General features: G+C 42.2%; 1 protein-coding gene across 10 annotated transcripts in view; it reads left to right on the top strand.

Annotated features, from left to right (window-relative positions):
• The window catches only part of FMNL2 (formin like 2), a 332,001-nt gene that overhangs the window by 296,270 nt on the left and 21,818 nt on the right, over positions 1 to 13,913 (top strand). For 5 of the 10 annotated variants that reach the window (XM_027560496.1, XM_027560567.1, XM_027560485.1 and 2 more), the window contains 6 exons: positions 2,487 to 2,597; positions 5,390 to 5,539; positions 7,516 to 7,617; positions 9,533 to 9,845; positions 10,184 to 10,396; positions 13,193 to 13,213. In XM_027560496.1, coding sequence (XP_027416297.1) covers positions 2,487 to 2,597; positions 5,390 to 5,539; positions 7,516 to 7,617; positions 9,533 to 9,845; positions 10,184 to 10,396; positions 13,193 to 13,213 — 910 coding nt within the window. The remainder of the gene's footprint in view (positions 1 to 2,486; positions 2,598 to 5,389; positions 5,540 to 7,515; positions 7,618 to 9,532; positions 9,846 to 10,183; positions 10,397 to 13,192; positions 13,214 to 13,913) is intronic. The other 5 variants (XM_027560575.1, XM_027560517.1, XM_027560557.1 and 2 more) reach the window with 1 other exon arrangement.

Here is a 13,913-nt window from a genome sequence, read left to right as displayed (position 1 = left end):
TATTACACATGACCCACTTCACTCATTTATCATACATACCAGGTCCCTCTGCCATTTGAGTTTCTACTGAAATGATAAATGGTGTTAAGCCCTTTAGAACACCTGTACTGTTGACAAATGAGAGCATATTTCCTGTCAGTTCATTTATTCATGTATATATAATATATATGCATTGGGAGTCTTATTTAGATACTGCTAGTATATCAGTACTGTGTGCTCAATTCATGTGCCATCTAGCAAAGAGTTGCCTCTTAGGCGTATCATAACACTCAACAGATCATTTAGACCTGCTTTCAGAAGAGTAACAGAAAAATGCCAAAATCCGGCCATATTTTTTTCCAGATAATGAGGCTTTTTATAAACTGTCTTGGGAATGCAATTAAGTTGTCAAACCTCCCAAACAACATATTCCCTTAAAACATAATATAAATGCTTCAGATGTTGCACAAGACCTTTCTAAATATTTTTTGGTGGACAAAAGAAAACAAAAAAGTGACAAAATTAGCACTTGAAGTAATTTTTTGTAGTAAATCACAACAGAGTCCTGTGTAACCTAGAGAGCTGACACGTCTTCCACAGATACCCAGTGGATAACATATACTCAAAGAAGAATCTAACTTGATAAACAATACTTTAAACAAGGTAAAGGAAGAAGGGCTTGGGGAAGAGAGGAAGGGTGAAGCAGTTTGCAGAGTAAATGTGAATCTGGATCCCTCTGTCACACCTCCTTTCTAGTCTCTGGGTGGTTATAGAGGGAGAGCATCAGAGAGAGATTTTCCCCGTAAATAAACTGACTGTCCCTACCTAAAAATAAAATAGCTACGTTAAACTCTGTTTCTGTTGTTTACTAAACTGGGGACAGGTTTTCTCTGTGGCAGATCAGAGCCACTGATGCAGTTGTGGGAAGAAAGTAGCAAATCCAAGACTTTCATGGAATAGAAACTGGTTAGTTGTTTAAAATGGAAAAATGGATGAGAAGTTCTGTTGCTCTTTTGTTGGTATGGTGGGTCCCCCAGTATAGTTTTAGAAGAGATTACCTTGTGATTGCATATAATTTAAATGTTCTTCATTGTAATAATTGTCACTTTTTTACAGTGTACCTGTAATAACTTAGGTTGTTCTATATGCCTATAAGACTTTTTAAAAATACCTTTACTGAGATGTAACTGGGCCTTACTTGGTGGCTTGGAAGGTAAAAAATCTGCTGCAATGCAGAAGACCTGGGTTTGACCCCTGAGTCAGGAAGATTCCCTGAAGAAGGGAATGGCAACCCACCCCAGTATTCTTGCCTGGGTAATCCATGGACAGAGGAGCCTGGTGGGCTATAGTCCATGAGGTTGCAAAGAGTTGGACACGACTGAGATACAACTAACATACCATCCAAGTTACACATCTGAAGTGTGCAGTTCAGTGTATTTTTAGTATATTCCTAGGGTTGTACCATCATGACTGCAATCTAAAGTAGCACATTTTGTTGCCCCACAAAGAATTTCTGTTACCACGAGTGGTTATTTTTCCCACCCCAAGTCCTAGGCAACTATTAACCTACTGTCTGTCTACACATCTTCCCATTCTGAGTATTTCACATGAATGGAATCATAATGTATATGGTCTTTTGTATTTGGCTTTTTTTTTTTCCCTTAGCACAGTGTTTTCAAGTTCACTCATGTTGTAGCATGTGTAGGACTTCATTTTTTTCATTGTTGTATAATATTCTACTGTATGCATATATCACATTTTAAAAATCCATCCATTCATGGACATTGGGATTTTTTTGTTTCCCCTACTTTTTAGTTATTATGAATAATGCTACTATGGCCATTTGTGTGCCCATTTTTATCTGGATGTATTTTTTCATTTCTCTTGATTATGTATCTTGAAGTGGGATTGCTGGGTAGCACAGTAACTCTGAATAACATGTAGAACAACTGTCAAGCTTTTCAAAGTGGCTGCTTGACAGTATCCCCGTCAGCAGTGGATGAGGGTTCCAGTTTTTTCATGTTTTGTCAACTTGTTATTCTCTTATTGATTAAAGCCATCTTAGGGGATATGAAAGGATATCTTATTGTGGTACTACTATTCATTTTTGCACATTAAAAATTTTTTTCATTGAAAAAATAATTCTTTTTAAATTAATTAGCTTATTTTTAATTAGAGTGTAATTGCTTTATAATGTGTTACTTTCTGCTATACAGTGTGGATCAGCTATATGTATACATATACCCTCTTCTTCTTGAGCCTCCATCCCACCCTCCTAGGTCATCATGTAGCATCAAAGTGAGCTCCCCGTGCTATACAGGGACTTTTGCATTTTTAAAAATCGTAAATTTTTTTTTTATTGTAAAATATTTCTAAAGATCCAGTGAAACAAAGGAAAATCAAATTGGTAAATGAGCTTAGATTTGTGAAATTGAAAGTATATGCCTATGATTATGCTGAGAAAATGAGTTTGGACCTCTTCTAACCTGTTGGCAATTTTATTTCAGGTGGCCTCTATGCAGTTTATTAATATTGTAGTCCACTCAGTAGAAGACATGAATTTCAGAGTTCACCTCCAATATGAATTTACCAAATTAGGCCTGGATGAATACTTGGATGTAAGTATAGCTTTTAAGCTTTGGTTCTAAGATGAGACTTGATTTATGATGGACCCTCAAAGATGCACTTCCATAATGACCAAAGATCACCTAAGGCTCTATGCAGTCAGGTGTTGTAGTGCAAGTTAAAGGAACCCGTCTGAGCAATGTCATCTGTCAGGGAAGCTGGATCCATGCAGGTCTCCTGGGACTTGACACTGTCTTCTGTCAACAGCATTTAGTACCTCCTGGAGCCTTGGTGCAGCTGTCCTCTGCTTTTGAGCTCTGCCTGGGTCAAGTCTTGCTGCACCCTTCATCAGGTCTGTTGGGCACTGTGTGCTCTTAGTTACTCTAGGGACTCCATCTGGGCAGGGGGAGTCAAATGAAGGCTACCATAAAGTGATGAATAAATGCTTAGAGCATCAAAAAATAATGAGGAAATGGACACTAGAGACTTCCTTGTGTAGCTGTTAAATTCTGCTTAAAGTGTTTGTGGCTTTAGAAATTCTGCTTTTAGTTCTTAGAAGAAGAGAGAGCTAAAGTTTCTCTTTTTCTTGCTCCCTTGCAGAAGTGCTTAGCTGGTTCCCTGAAATTCTTCCCCTTAGGAACAAAGTTGATGTGAAAATCATAAATAGACTTAAGTAACTGTGTGTACACAGATGTCCTTTGACACAGGCAGTTTTGTTTTCCCTTCTGCTTAAGGAATGATTCACCTGAATTTGAAAGACTGCTGGCAATAGGGTAAGAATTGTTGACCTCAGTTTCAAGGCTGTTTCTAGAAATGAAGAAAATAGAAGTAATTCCCTTGGACATCTCCAGATTTCACCTGGAGAGTTCATTGTTGTTAAGGGTGAAGCCAGAGAACTACACTGATGGTACCCTCAGTTTATTGAAAGGTAGAATCGCTGAGTTGGTTACTCTTGAGCTCATGGCCTTATTTCTCAGACCAGCTAGGCTGCCCTTGAGTAGACTGGCCTAATGTTGTCTAAAGACTCCATTCAGGTTTGTTGTTGTTGCGTTGCTCAGTCATGTCCGACTCTTTGTGACCCCATGGACTGCAGCACACCAGGCTTCCCTGTCCTTGACCGTCTCCTGGGGTTTGCTCAAACTCATATGCATTGAGTTGATGATGCCATCCAAATATATTATACTCTGTTACCCCTTTTCCTCCTGCCTTCAATTTTCTCATCGGGTCTTTTCCAGTTAGTCAGCTCTAAGCATCAGGTGGCCAAAGTATTGGAGCTTCACCTTTAGCATCAGTCCTTCCAATGAATATTTAGGATTGATTTCCTTTAGGATTGACTGGTTTGGTCTCCTTGCTGTCCAAGGATCTTTCAAGTGTCTTCTTGAGCACCACAGTTCGAAAGCATCAATTCTGCATCACTCAGCTTTCTTTATGGTCCGACTCTCACATCCGTACATGACTACTCAGGTGGAGCTATGAAAGATTTCCATTGAAAAGTTTGTTTAAATTTCTTTCCTGTTAAAGACCCACTAATATATTTGACAGCACATTGTATTCAATAGTTTTTTCCTGCTTTGAACTATGGTTTGTCTATTCTGTTTCTCTGCATTCTTTGAGAGTAGCAATATTGTGAAAGTTGGGTATATTGCTAATGGTGTTTTGGGTTCAGTTTTGTGATGGCTGCACAGAGCTCATTTCAGGCTACAGAATATGACAGGTAGTGCCATCAGCACCTGTTACTCACTGTGAATCTTGTGAAGAATCCCACTAAGCTGCTGCTTCATTTCTTTTCTAGACTTTGCCCTTATTCAGAAATTTTTTTCTTTTTGTAAACTAAGATAGAACATATTCTCTTTGAGACAGCTAAGATGTAGAATTCTAGATTAGACCCAGGAGAAAAATCCATTTTCCTGAGACTTTATTTGTAGAGCAGAATTCCTCTTAAAAGTGTAAGATTATTTCCAAAACTCTGTTTCTCTAACTTCCTGGCTTGTTGGTGCTGAACCTTGATAGAGAGAAGTGGTTATAAGAGTAATGTAAGCATATAATAAATGCTTCATTAGTTTACAAAAACCCAGCCTTGAAAGTCACCATTATCTGTTCAGTAACTGTCTACTGGCATCATCCATGTGCCAGATATTATTGTAACCACTCACTTGCTCACTTGAATTATAGTACTTGTAAAAAAGATGGACTGATTTATTACTCGACCTCTAATTTTACCTTAGAGCTGGTTGACTTCCTTTGGGATGCCTGACCCTAGAATGCTGAGAATGGCAGAACGCTTCCTAATCTGTGCTTTGAGAGCCATGAGCTTCTCATGTTGGGCAAGTGTTTTAGTCATCTAATTATGGAGGATATGTTCAAGCAATTAGTGCCAAAATAGTCCCCAAGGCTAAGATACTCTATCAGTGTCTTTCCCGCCTCCCAACCTCACCCCCAACCAGAACTATCATCACTACCCAGGCAAGATACCACCCACTCTAATCTCTTCTACCACACAGACACCCCTTGGGGTTTATGTTACTTGTGACTGCTGTTCCCTTATGATTTTTCTATTATCTTGATTTCACCTGCATCAAAAATGTTTTACGTTGAAATATATCTGCATGGGAAATCTATCTACAGGAAGGATTAGGGGGAAATGTGTGTATATTTGGGAGAGGGTAAGCTCCAGAAAGTAATCTGATGATACCCTCTTAGATGATTACTCCAGAGTTCTCTTAAGGAGGATGAGATAGAAAACCCTCCCTTGGAAGGAACAAACAAAAATATGTAGGCTGTTGGGTAACTATGTTCTATTTGACAATTATCCTAACACCATGTTCTCTTGCATTTTGTTTTTTAGAAGCTGAAGCACACGGAGAGTGACAAATTGCAGGTACAGATTCAGGCTTACCTGGACAACGTGTTTGATGTGGGAGCTCTTCTGGAAGATGCCGAAACCAAGAATGCAGCCTTGGAGAGGGTGGAGGAACTGGAAGAAAACATCTCTCATGTAACTACCTCTCAGAAAAGGAAAAATGGCTAACGTTTTGGCTAGGTGCAAAACAGAATAGATGTTAGCTTTTATGGCTTTTATGACAGCAAACAGAAGGATGGGGAGTCTAGGAATGAGCTGTAACTTGAGCTAGAAAGCAACCTGAAGCCATTCTGGGCTCTTTCAAAGAAGGCAGGTGTGTTACTTACAACTAAGTGAAACTCACTGCCTTGCCTTCATTCACTGCTCAGTTTTCTGCTGCATCCAGATTTCCCTTTTAGTTATGAGCACAGAAGCATTACAGGATGGTGTTAAAAAAAAAAAAAAAGAAGAAGATTGGCATTACCTGGGAGGAAATGCAATTCAAACATTTTGGTTTGGTGAAGTATTTTCTTCTGAACATGAGTACCTTGTACCAAACGTGTCCACGTAAGCCATGGACAGGCTGATCCAGTGACCTTATGATGTGGTTCTTCACTTTCCTGCTTCATGGGTCCTTAGGTTCTAAATAGATTCATCACAACAGTAGCATTTTCAAGGAAATCAGCAAATTTTCCCACATACCTATTTCTTTCAAGGAGTGTCCCCTCAGTATAATGAACAGGAATATGGTACTTCTTGAAAACCCAAACACTGTGAAGACCAGATTCTTTTGCTGAATTCTGATTGAAAGTGCCCTTGATTGTGAAATGAATTGTGTCTCTTTGGAGAGATGTGGTTTTTCCTCTCTGAACAGTCCGTTTATTTTCCCCTGCATTTCCTAGTATGTCTTCATATGTGTGTGCTCCATGTCATTTCCTTTTCCCCATCTGTCTGAAAAGGGGAATTTTCATGGCCAAGTTGCCAAGACCCCTCCCTTTATTAAGTGCTGTGCTGACTCAGTTGGCACCTGCTTAGGAAGAGAATTTACAGGCTCTTCCTTTTTCTTTTTTTCTTTTTGTCTCTTCTCTTAAAATATATATTGGTTTGGTCAAAAAGTTTGTTTGGGTTTTTCCATAAGATGTTCCAGGAAAACCCAAACGAACTTTTTGACCACCCCAATCTTGTATTCTTAACCTGGTCAGCAGTAAATCTCCACTCTCCCTCATCATCATTCCTCTCTGATTTTCTTTACTTGTTGTTATTCTCAGTGAGATGTAAGGAATCAGAAGTCACCCAATTTTAGAGCCTTATGTAGTAACTGTTGCATTGATGGCTCATCCCATCTTTCTCTGAAGCCTCAGCCAGCACTGCATGACCCTACTTAAATAACCTGCTATTGTAGTAACCACCTGTTTATTTGAACTACCCCTCCAAAATGACTTTTATTATTGAAATTCCCCAGTGACTCAGTGGGTAAAGAATCTGCCTGCCATGCAGGAGACACAGGAGACATGTGTTCAGTCCCTGGGTTTGGAAGATCCTCTGGAGAAGGAAATGGCAACCCACTCCAGTATTCTTGCCTGGAGAATCCCATGGACAGAAGAGCCTGGTGGGCTACAGTCCATCGGGTCACAAAGAGTCAGACACGACTGAGCAACGAAGCATGTCAAAAATGTCTTTTATTTTGGGGATAATTTAGGTCAAAACAAGCAGTGGTATTTTTTTAACCGATAACTCAACAGAACCAACTTTTCTCAGTCAACAGTTTTCAGAACTTTTGCCTAATAGCCCTTTCTTAGGGAGGGAAAGGTGACCAGTCCACCTCCCTCACCCACTATTCTCTGCCCTTGCTGGCCCCTGCAGGAATGGAGATTGACACATTATGTATGTGGAAGCACTAAGGAGCTGACACATGAGTTTTGTTAAGGGTCCCTTGTAAATGAATTCCTGTTAGAAACAAGTTTGTATTCAGGCCCATCTTATAAATATTAACAATTTCAGAAAACGACTTGGGGTACACGTGCAGGACTCTGAGAGGCACCTCATGTCTCTGAGCTCTGCTTTCTGAAAACCGATGACCTGGTCAGAATGATCCTGTGTCATGACACATCTTTCCTTTTGAAACTTGACAGTTGTCGGAAAAACTGCAGGATACAGAGAATGAAGCCATGTCTAAGATTGTGGAACTGGAAAAGCAGCTCATGCAGAGGAACAAGGAGCTGGATGTTGTTCGAGTAAGTGTGATGGTGGCAGCTGCCCCAGATGGGCATTGTCGGGAACCAGCTCTGGCTTTAACCCAGTAGACAGAACCCAGATGTGGTCATAGGCTTCCCAGGTGGCACCAGTGGTAAAGAACCTGCCTGCCAATGCAGGAGACATGGGTAACAGTTCCTGGGTTGGAAAGATCCCCAGGAGAAGGAAATGGCAACCCAGTCCATTATTCTTGCCTGGAGAATCCCATGGACAAGGTAGCCTGGTAGGCTACAGTCCACAGGGTTGCAAAGAGTTGCATATGACTGAAGCGACTTAGCATGCTCACGTACATGGTCACGGCAGAGGGATGCCTGGATGTAGCATATTTGCTGGAAGCATTTCAGAGGTGAAACTTGAAAGTAACTCATAGTGAGAGTATGTCTTCATATTTGTGTGCAGTCATATACTAGGGGTTCACTAGTTTCTTATCACAGGTTTTGGGAGCAACAATGTTTTCCCATCTGGACAAGTCTGAGTGGATTCTGTGGATCACCCATTTGGTTGAAAAGAAAAACAGCATGGATTTAATTCATGCCACTTATTTATTTTTATTAGACCTTGAGCTTCTTTGTATTTCTGTGCTTTGCTTCTGCTTGAAACCAGATTTGGTGGTTGCCTTGGAAACAGTGAAATCACAACACAGGCAAGACCTCCTGGCATTTACCAAAAAAGAAAAAGAAAGAAAAAAGGCAAAAGTAAAATCAATCCATTTTATTATCAGATAATCCCAGCTATTTTGTTTGGCTTTAGCATTGTTTTTATTTACAGGTCAGGTATTTATGGGGTACCATCCATGTGTTTGAACATAAAAACACCAAAATGGCTGGAAGGCTTTTAGGCAAATGGCTGGCTTTTATGCCCCCGTTAATGACATGGCATATTTTATGCGATGGTTATCATGTCTACGTGCATTGCTTGATATTCTGACAGGTCCTACAGTTAACTCTAGGAAATTTGTTTTCTGGCACACCATGGAGACAAAGTTGTAGCATATGGACTCAATTCAAGTTCAGACTCTCAGATTATTAATAATAGACAGGGTGTGAAGAATGTTTCCCTGCCTGCTAGAGGTTTGTGGTGAGAGATCACGTGTGTCAGGCCCAGAGAGTGAGTTCCATAAAATCCTTTCACTGGAGCCTCTGTGGGCCCCTTAGAAAAGGAACCAGGACAGCCTTTGAATTAAAAGTCGTGACTTCTTTGTTTTCTGCTAAGAACCTAGACAGAAATAAGTAATTAGTGGAGGGCAGCACTGGACTGTTTTGTTAACTGCATTACCAAAGCGAAAATGTTACAACAATTGCTGTCCTGGACTGAGCTTGGTCAAGGGGGCATTGCGAAGGCCAGAGATATCCATTCAAAACAGTCAGCCCCTGGTTATTCATGAGTGGGTTATTCCATGATTTGCAGATTTTTAATCCCAGTCTGACTTCTATCCAAGTCTGATATAGGGACCTTTTGTCTGCTGTTAGCTGATATGTATCTAGGAGTTACAGTTAAATTTTAACAGAACTAAAAGGAAAACATGCTGTATTATCAGAATACCCTCAGGATATTCCCAAGTCAACTATAAAATTATTTTTGGATTACCTCTGCCCTTTTCCTCTTCACCTGTGGGGAAAACTGACTTAGCTATATTTACTAAAGGAAAGAACTACGTTAACAGTAACAATTGCTAGAACGCATGTATTGCATGCATTACCAGTGAACAGTTGATAACAATGAGACTTGATAGGTTCTGGCCAAATTCCATAGACTTTCTATATATATAAGTATCCTTTTTCTTTCTTCTGCTGCTTTTTTTTTTTTCCATTTTCTTTACCTTCAATTTGCCAATCTAATGGTAATACGTATGGATGTCACGTGAAGACAAACTCTTGACCATGGCCTCTTTTGCAGGAAATCTACAAAGATGCAAATACCCAGGTTCACACATTAAGGAAAATGGTCAAAGAGAAAGAAGAAGCCATTCAAAGACAGTCTACCCTAGAAAAAAAGATTCATGAGCTGGAGAAACAAGGGACCATTAAAATTCAGAAGAAAGGGGATGGGGACATTGCCATACTCCCTGTCGTGGCTTCTGGCACATTGCCCACAGGGTCCGAAGTGGCGGTGGGTAACTTCGTGGGACCAGTAATGGGGGCCCCCTCCTCGGGACCCTTGCCTCCTCCTCCCCCACCACTACCTCTGTCGTCAGATGCACCTGAAGCTGGTAAGAAGCCTTGGCAGGAGAACTGAGGTCGTACTGGGATATTTGTATTTCTTCTTTTACCTACTGTTAATTTATGTCCTCTGTCTGCTCTTGTTTGCATGCTCTTGTATTTATTTTTAAAAACTGTTTACATTTTGAGATTAAAGTTGTAAGTCTTTCATTTCGTATGTTATAGAATACTCCCCATTTGTCACTGAGGACATTTTGTAATCTGGAAAAAAAAAAAGCATTTATCCTTTTCAGTGTTTTGTTTTCAGTTACTTTATGTACACAAGGCATGTTGCAGGAGAAACCATTCCTTTGTTTTAAAAGCCCATTTGTTTCTTTTCTTTTGCCAGTGCAAAATGGCCCAGCAACACCACCTGTACCACCCCCGCCCCCGCCTCCGCCTCCTCCCCCGCCCCCTCCTCCACCTCCTCCCCCGCCCCCTCTCCCAGGTCCTGCAGCTGAGACCCTGCCTGCTCCTCCCTTACCACCCCCACCTCCTCCTTCTGCACCCCCGCTGCCCGGGACATCTTCACCCACAGTGGTTTTCAACTCAGGATTAGCAGGTAAGAGCACAGAATTAAGAACCAGATACTTAACACGGAGAGTCGATTGTCTTACCTCCAGAGAGTTAGAGGCATTCTTTTCAATTCCAGGTCTCTTCTAAAATCACGTGTTTCCTCTTAATGTAAGACCATTTCCGCTAATACAGCCACTAGAGGGGAAATTGTCACTCAGGGGTGGCATTTTTCTCTCAATAGCCTTTGTTGTGGAAGTTCCAATCTCCTGCTGTCTTCCCACCTTCTCTCTCTCCACCTAGAGAAGGGAAAAGAGACAGGTTACCTTCTTAGGGATCTTTAGGGGCTCAGGAAACAGGACCATCCAAGCTCTGACACGGCATGTGTGCTTCCAGTGCTTACGGCTCTTTTCTTTGAAGGTATTTTCAGTGGCATCTGCGAAAGAGGAAGATGCCTTTCTGTGTAACTGTCTGATGTGGGCTTCCAGGCATTTCTTCTGAGCATTTGAGGACATCACAATTCATTATAGTGAAATTAAGCTTTGAAGGGAAATGTCCCACGAGCAGTATCTTCTTGCCTTGAGATGCTTCCTGTTGATGCACGGGGTGCTCCTGCTGCCAGGACAGGGTGTGGATTTCCTCCCCCATCACAAGTAAGGCCGGGCCGGTGTGGCTTGAGAGAAGGAAAATTGCTCTAATGTCTTGAAATCTTAAGTTCTTATTTTTGACTCATGAAAAGGAATTTTTACTCTTTTCTAAAATACTGCAAGCTGTTTTCCCAGTCAGAGCGTTTTCCCTGCCATTTGGAATTGCTCTGAGCGTTGTGGAGCCATCCCTTTACCACTGGATAGTTCTGCTTCCTCATCCGTTTCAGTCCCTTCGTGAGGTCTCTTATTTCCAATGAACTAGCACTCTAGTGGTCTCATTTCCAAGGCTGCAGTGGTTTTCAGAGCCTTTCGCCCCAAGTCTAAATGATAGTCTTAATTATAGGCGATCTCCTAGCCTCCCTCTCTTAGCCTGCCTGTGCCATCGGCAGCTGGACTGGCCGGTCATTAAGACTAATTCATCCTAGTGACTAAAGCCCTTTTCAACACCAGCAAACCACCCATAACAAACTTGTTCTACATCAAATCTGTGGTGTTTACTTCCACCCCTGTTCATATAAAACTGTCATGCAAGATGCCTGTTCAAAGTCGTGTTGACAGTAAACAAGTGACTTATTTCAACCTTTGAAGATCTTCCTCGTCTGCTGCTTTCTTGTAGAACTTTTATGGCTTCTGAAGGACAAAAGTTAAAGGAGTGTCACAGTGAGACTGTTGGATTTTGAAACACGAGCAAACAGAAAACCTCTTAAGGAACCGCAGGAGTCTATTCCATCAACAGGCTGTTTTCAGTGCTGTTGTGGAAGCTTGTCGTTGTCGTGCGCACCCAGGCCCGGGGATGAGTGCACCAGGAGCGCTCACCGTGAGATGTGTCACCCCGGCGTCGCTCCTTTGGTTCTGCTTCTTTCTCTCTGGCAGAACCTAATGTGCATACACCCTCCACTTCCATTCACCTGGGCTCCGACTTGTACCTCTGAACTGCCATGGCCGAGAGAAGAGCCAAGAGGCTGAGGTGCGCAGGTCCAGGGCTCCCTGCTGAATGAGTCTTGGCCTCTCAGGTTAAATGTTTTGCCTGGGTTCTTCCTCCTGCCTCGTCTTTGCAATTTGTTGGCTCTGTTGATTTGCCTCAGTTTTACAGTGAGACTCTGTGTTCAGCTGATCATTCACGGCTCCTGCCAGGGTTGCTGCATTTGGAGGTTGTCCCCTTCTTGTGCAGTTTGAAGGACTGGATGTGGGACTGAAGAAACTCCTCTTTAGTGCCATGAGCATCCACTAAACAGCTATAAGATGTTCTGTTTATCAAGACGTAAGGATTATGAGATCCTTATGAGTCTTTGATAGCTTGGGATCAGGCAGTTTCTACAAGGCCTTTAATCTCTTTTCATTACTCGGCCTTAATTTGACCATTAATACTTAGTGGTTGTAGCCCATTTTGTGGGCTGCTTTGGGCTACTGGCCGCTTTGCCATTGTGTTCAGTAACACACTCTTTCTGAAACCAGGAGGTCAGACAGAATCAGGATGTCCCCGTAGAGCTAAGAGACAGCTGAGATGCCTCGCCAAGGACTCCCAGGAAGCCAGAGACCTGTGACATCATTAGGCTCCTGGATCTACAGGCAACTGGATGTCTTAGTTCTTCAGTAGGCAATCAGCAAATATGTTCTTGGCGACCAAGTCAGGGGACCAGGAGGAGGTCCCTAAGTTTATCTTGTTGATTTTTCTTTGCATTTTATAGAGAAAGTATTATTAGTGTGAAGCATGCATTCAAAGTGTAAGGCATGGCTCCTGAAATCGGTTGGATCAATCTGGTTCCTGTTTCTCGGTCAGATCATTGATGACAGGCCCTTGGGTAGTCTGTAACCTTTGCTGTCTCTTTGGAAGAATGTGTTTTCGAACTTCACAATGAGAATTGGGAATTCAGCTGATTATTTTTTTTGTTAAAAAAAATTGTTAAGATCTTATGGAATACCTGGTACCAGGTCAATATGGATGTTTGGGACCACTGTAATGAAATCATCTTTTCCTCTCTTCTAAAAAAGAATTGTTAAAAAAAAAAAAAATAGTAAGGGTGTCTTTAAGGCAGGCCTGAATGGAAATGAATTTTTGGCTCTGCGCTGCCTGGTGAAATGTGTCCCAGAAGTGTGGAATTCTCTGCTAAGAGTATGTGAACTGCTGAGCCGCTGGATGCTAACCATATCTAATTTTTTTTTCTGTATTTTCTTTGTTCTCTCTGCTTCCACAAAAGACGGGCCCATCAAGCTTTTCTGTAGGTTGCTCCTCCCTGAGTGTGTTGAGTGTCTGCCATGTGTCCCCGTGGGTCACACTGTGCCGTGACATCCCCCCATCTCCCATTGAGCCATTGCATTTGCTCTGTGTCCGTGGGGAGGCGCGGTGCTGGCTGGCAGTTGTGGTTCCAGGGCTACCCGTGTTTTAGTTGAACCTGTAAAAGAGGTTATGGCCCATTAGGCAGACATCCTGGACTTCAGGCACCATGTTCCTTTCTCCTTGGACAGAGGACTGTTTTCTAGTTTTATTTTCATAGTTGGATCTCAGGGCCTCAACTCCGGAAGGGTTTTAGATTTATCCTGAGGGAGAGAAACAAGCTCCTCCCCAGAAGAAGGGCAAGCTGGGTGCTGGGCATCCCCTCCACCTGGGGCCCAACTGTCTCCACAGAAAACCACCACTCCCCACCCCACCCCTAACACACAGCCACTTTCTAGAGGCAGAACACTGGGAGCACGATGCACATGGTCACCTAATGACCCCTCCTCTGCTAACCTCATCCCCCTTCCCCAACTCCTCAGGGTCTCTTTCTGAAGAGAACATTTTTTTCGCCTGTGCTCTGATCTCAGGCTTATTCCTAATCTTGCTGAAAGAGATAGAAGTGGGATGGCTGCCCATGGAGTGACTTGTAGGGAGTGTCCTGTGGCCTGGAGGGATGATGGGAACAGGTGATGCTGACCTGG

Source organism: Bos indicus x Bos taurus, chromosome 2 (genome assembly GCF_003369695.1).
Source record: "Bos indicus x Bos taurus breed Angus x Brahman F1 hybrid chromosome 2, Bos_hybrid_MaternalHap_v2.0, whole genome shotgun sequence".
NCBI classification, from domain to species: Eukaryota; Metazoa; Chordata; class Mammalia; order Artiodactyla; family Bovidae; genus Bos; species Bos indicus x Bos taurus.
This window is presented reverse-complemented; position numbering and strand designations above follow the sequence as displayed.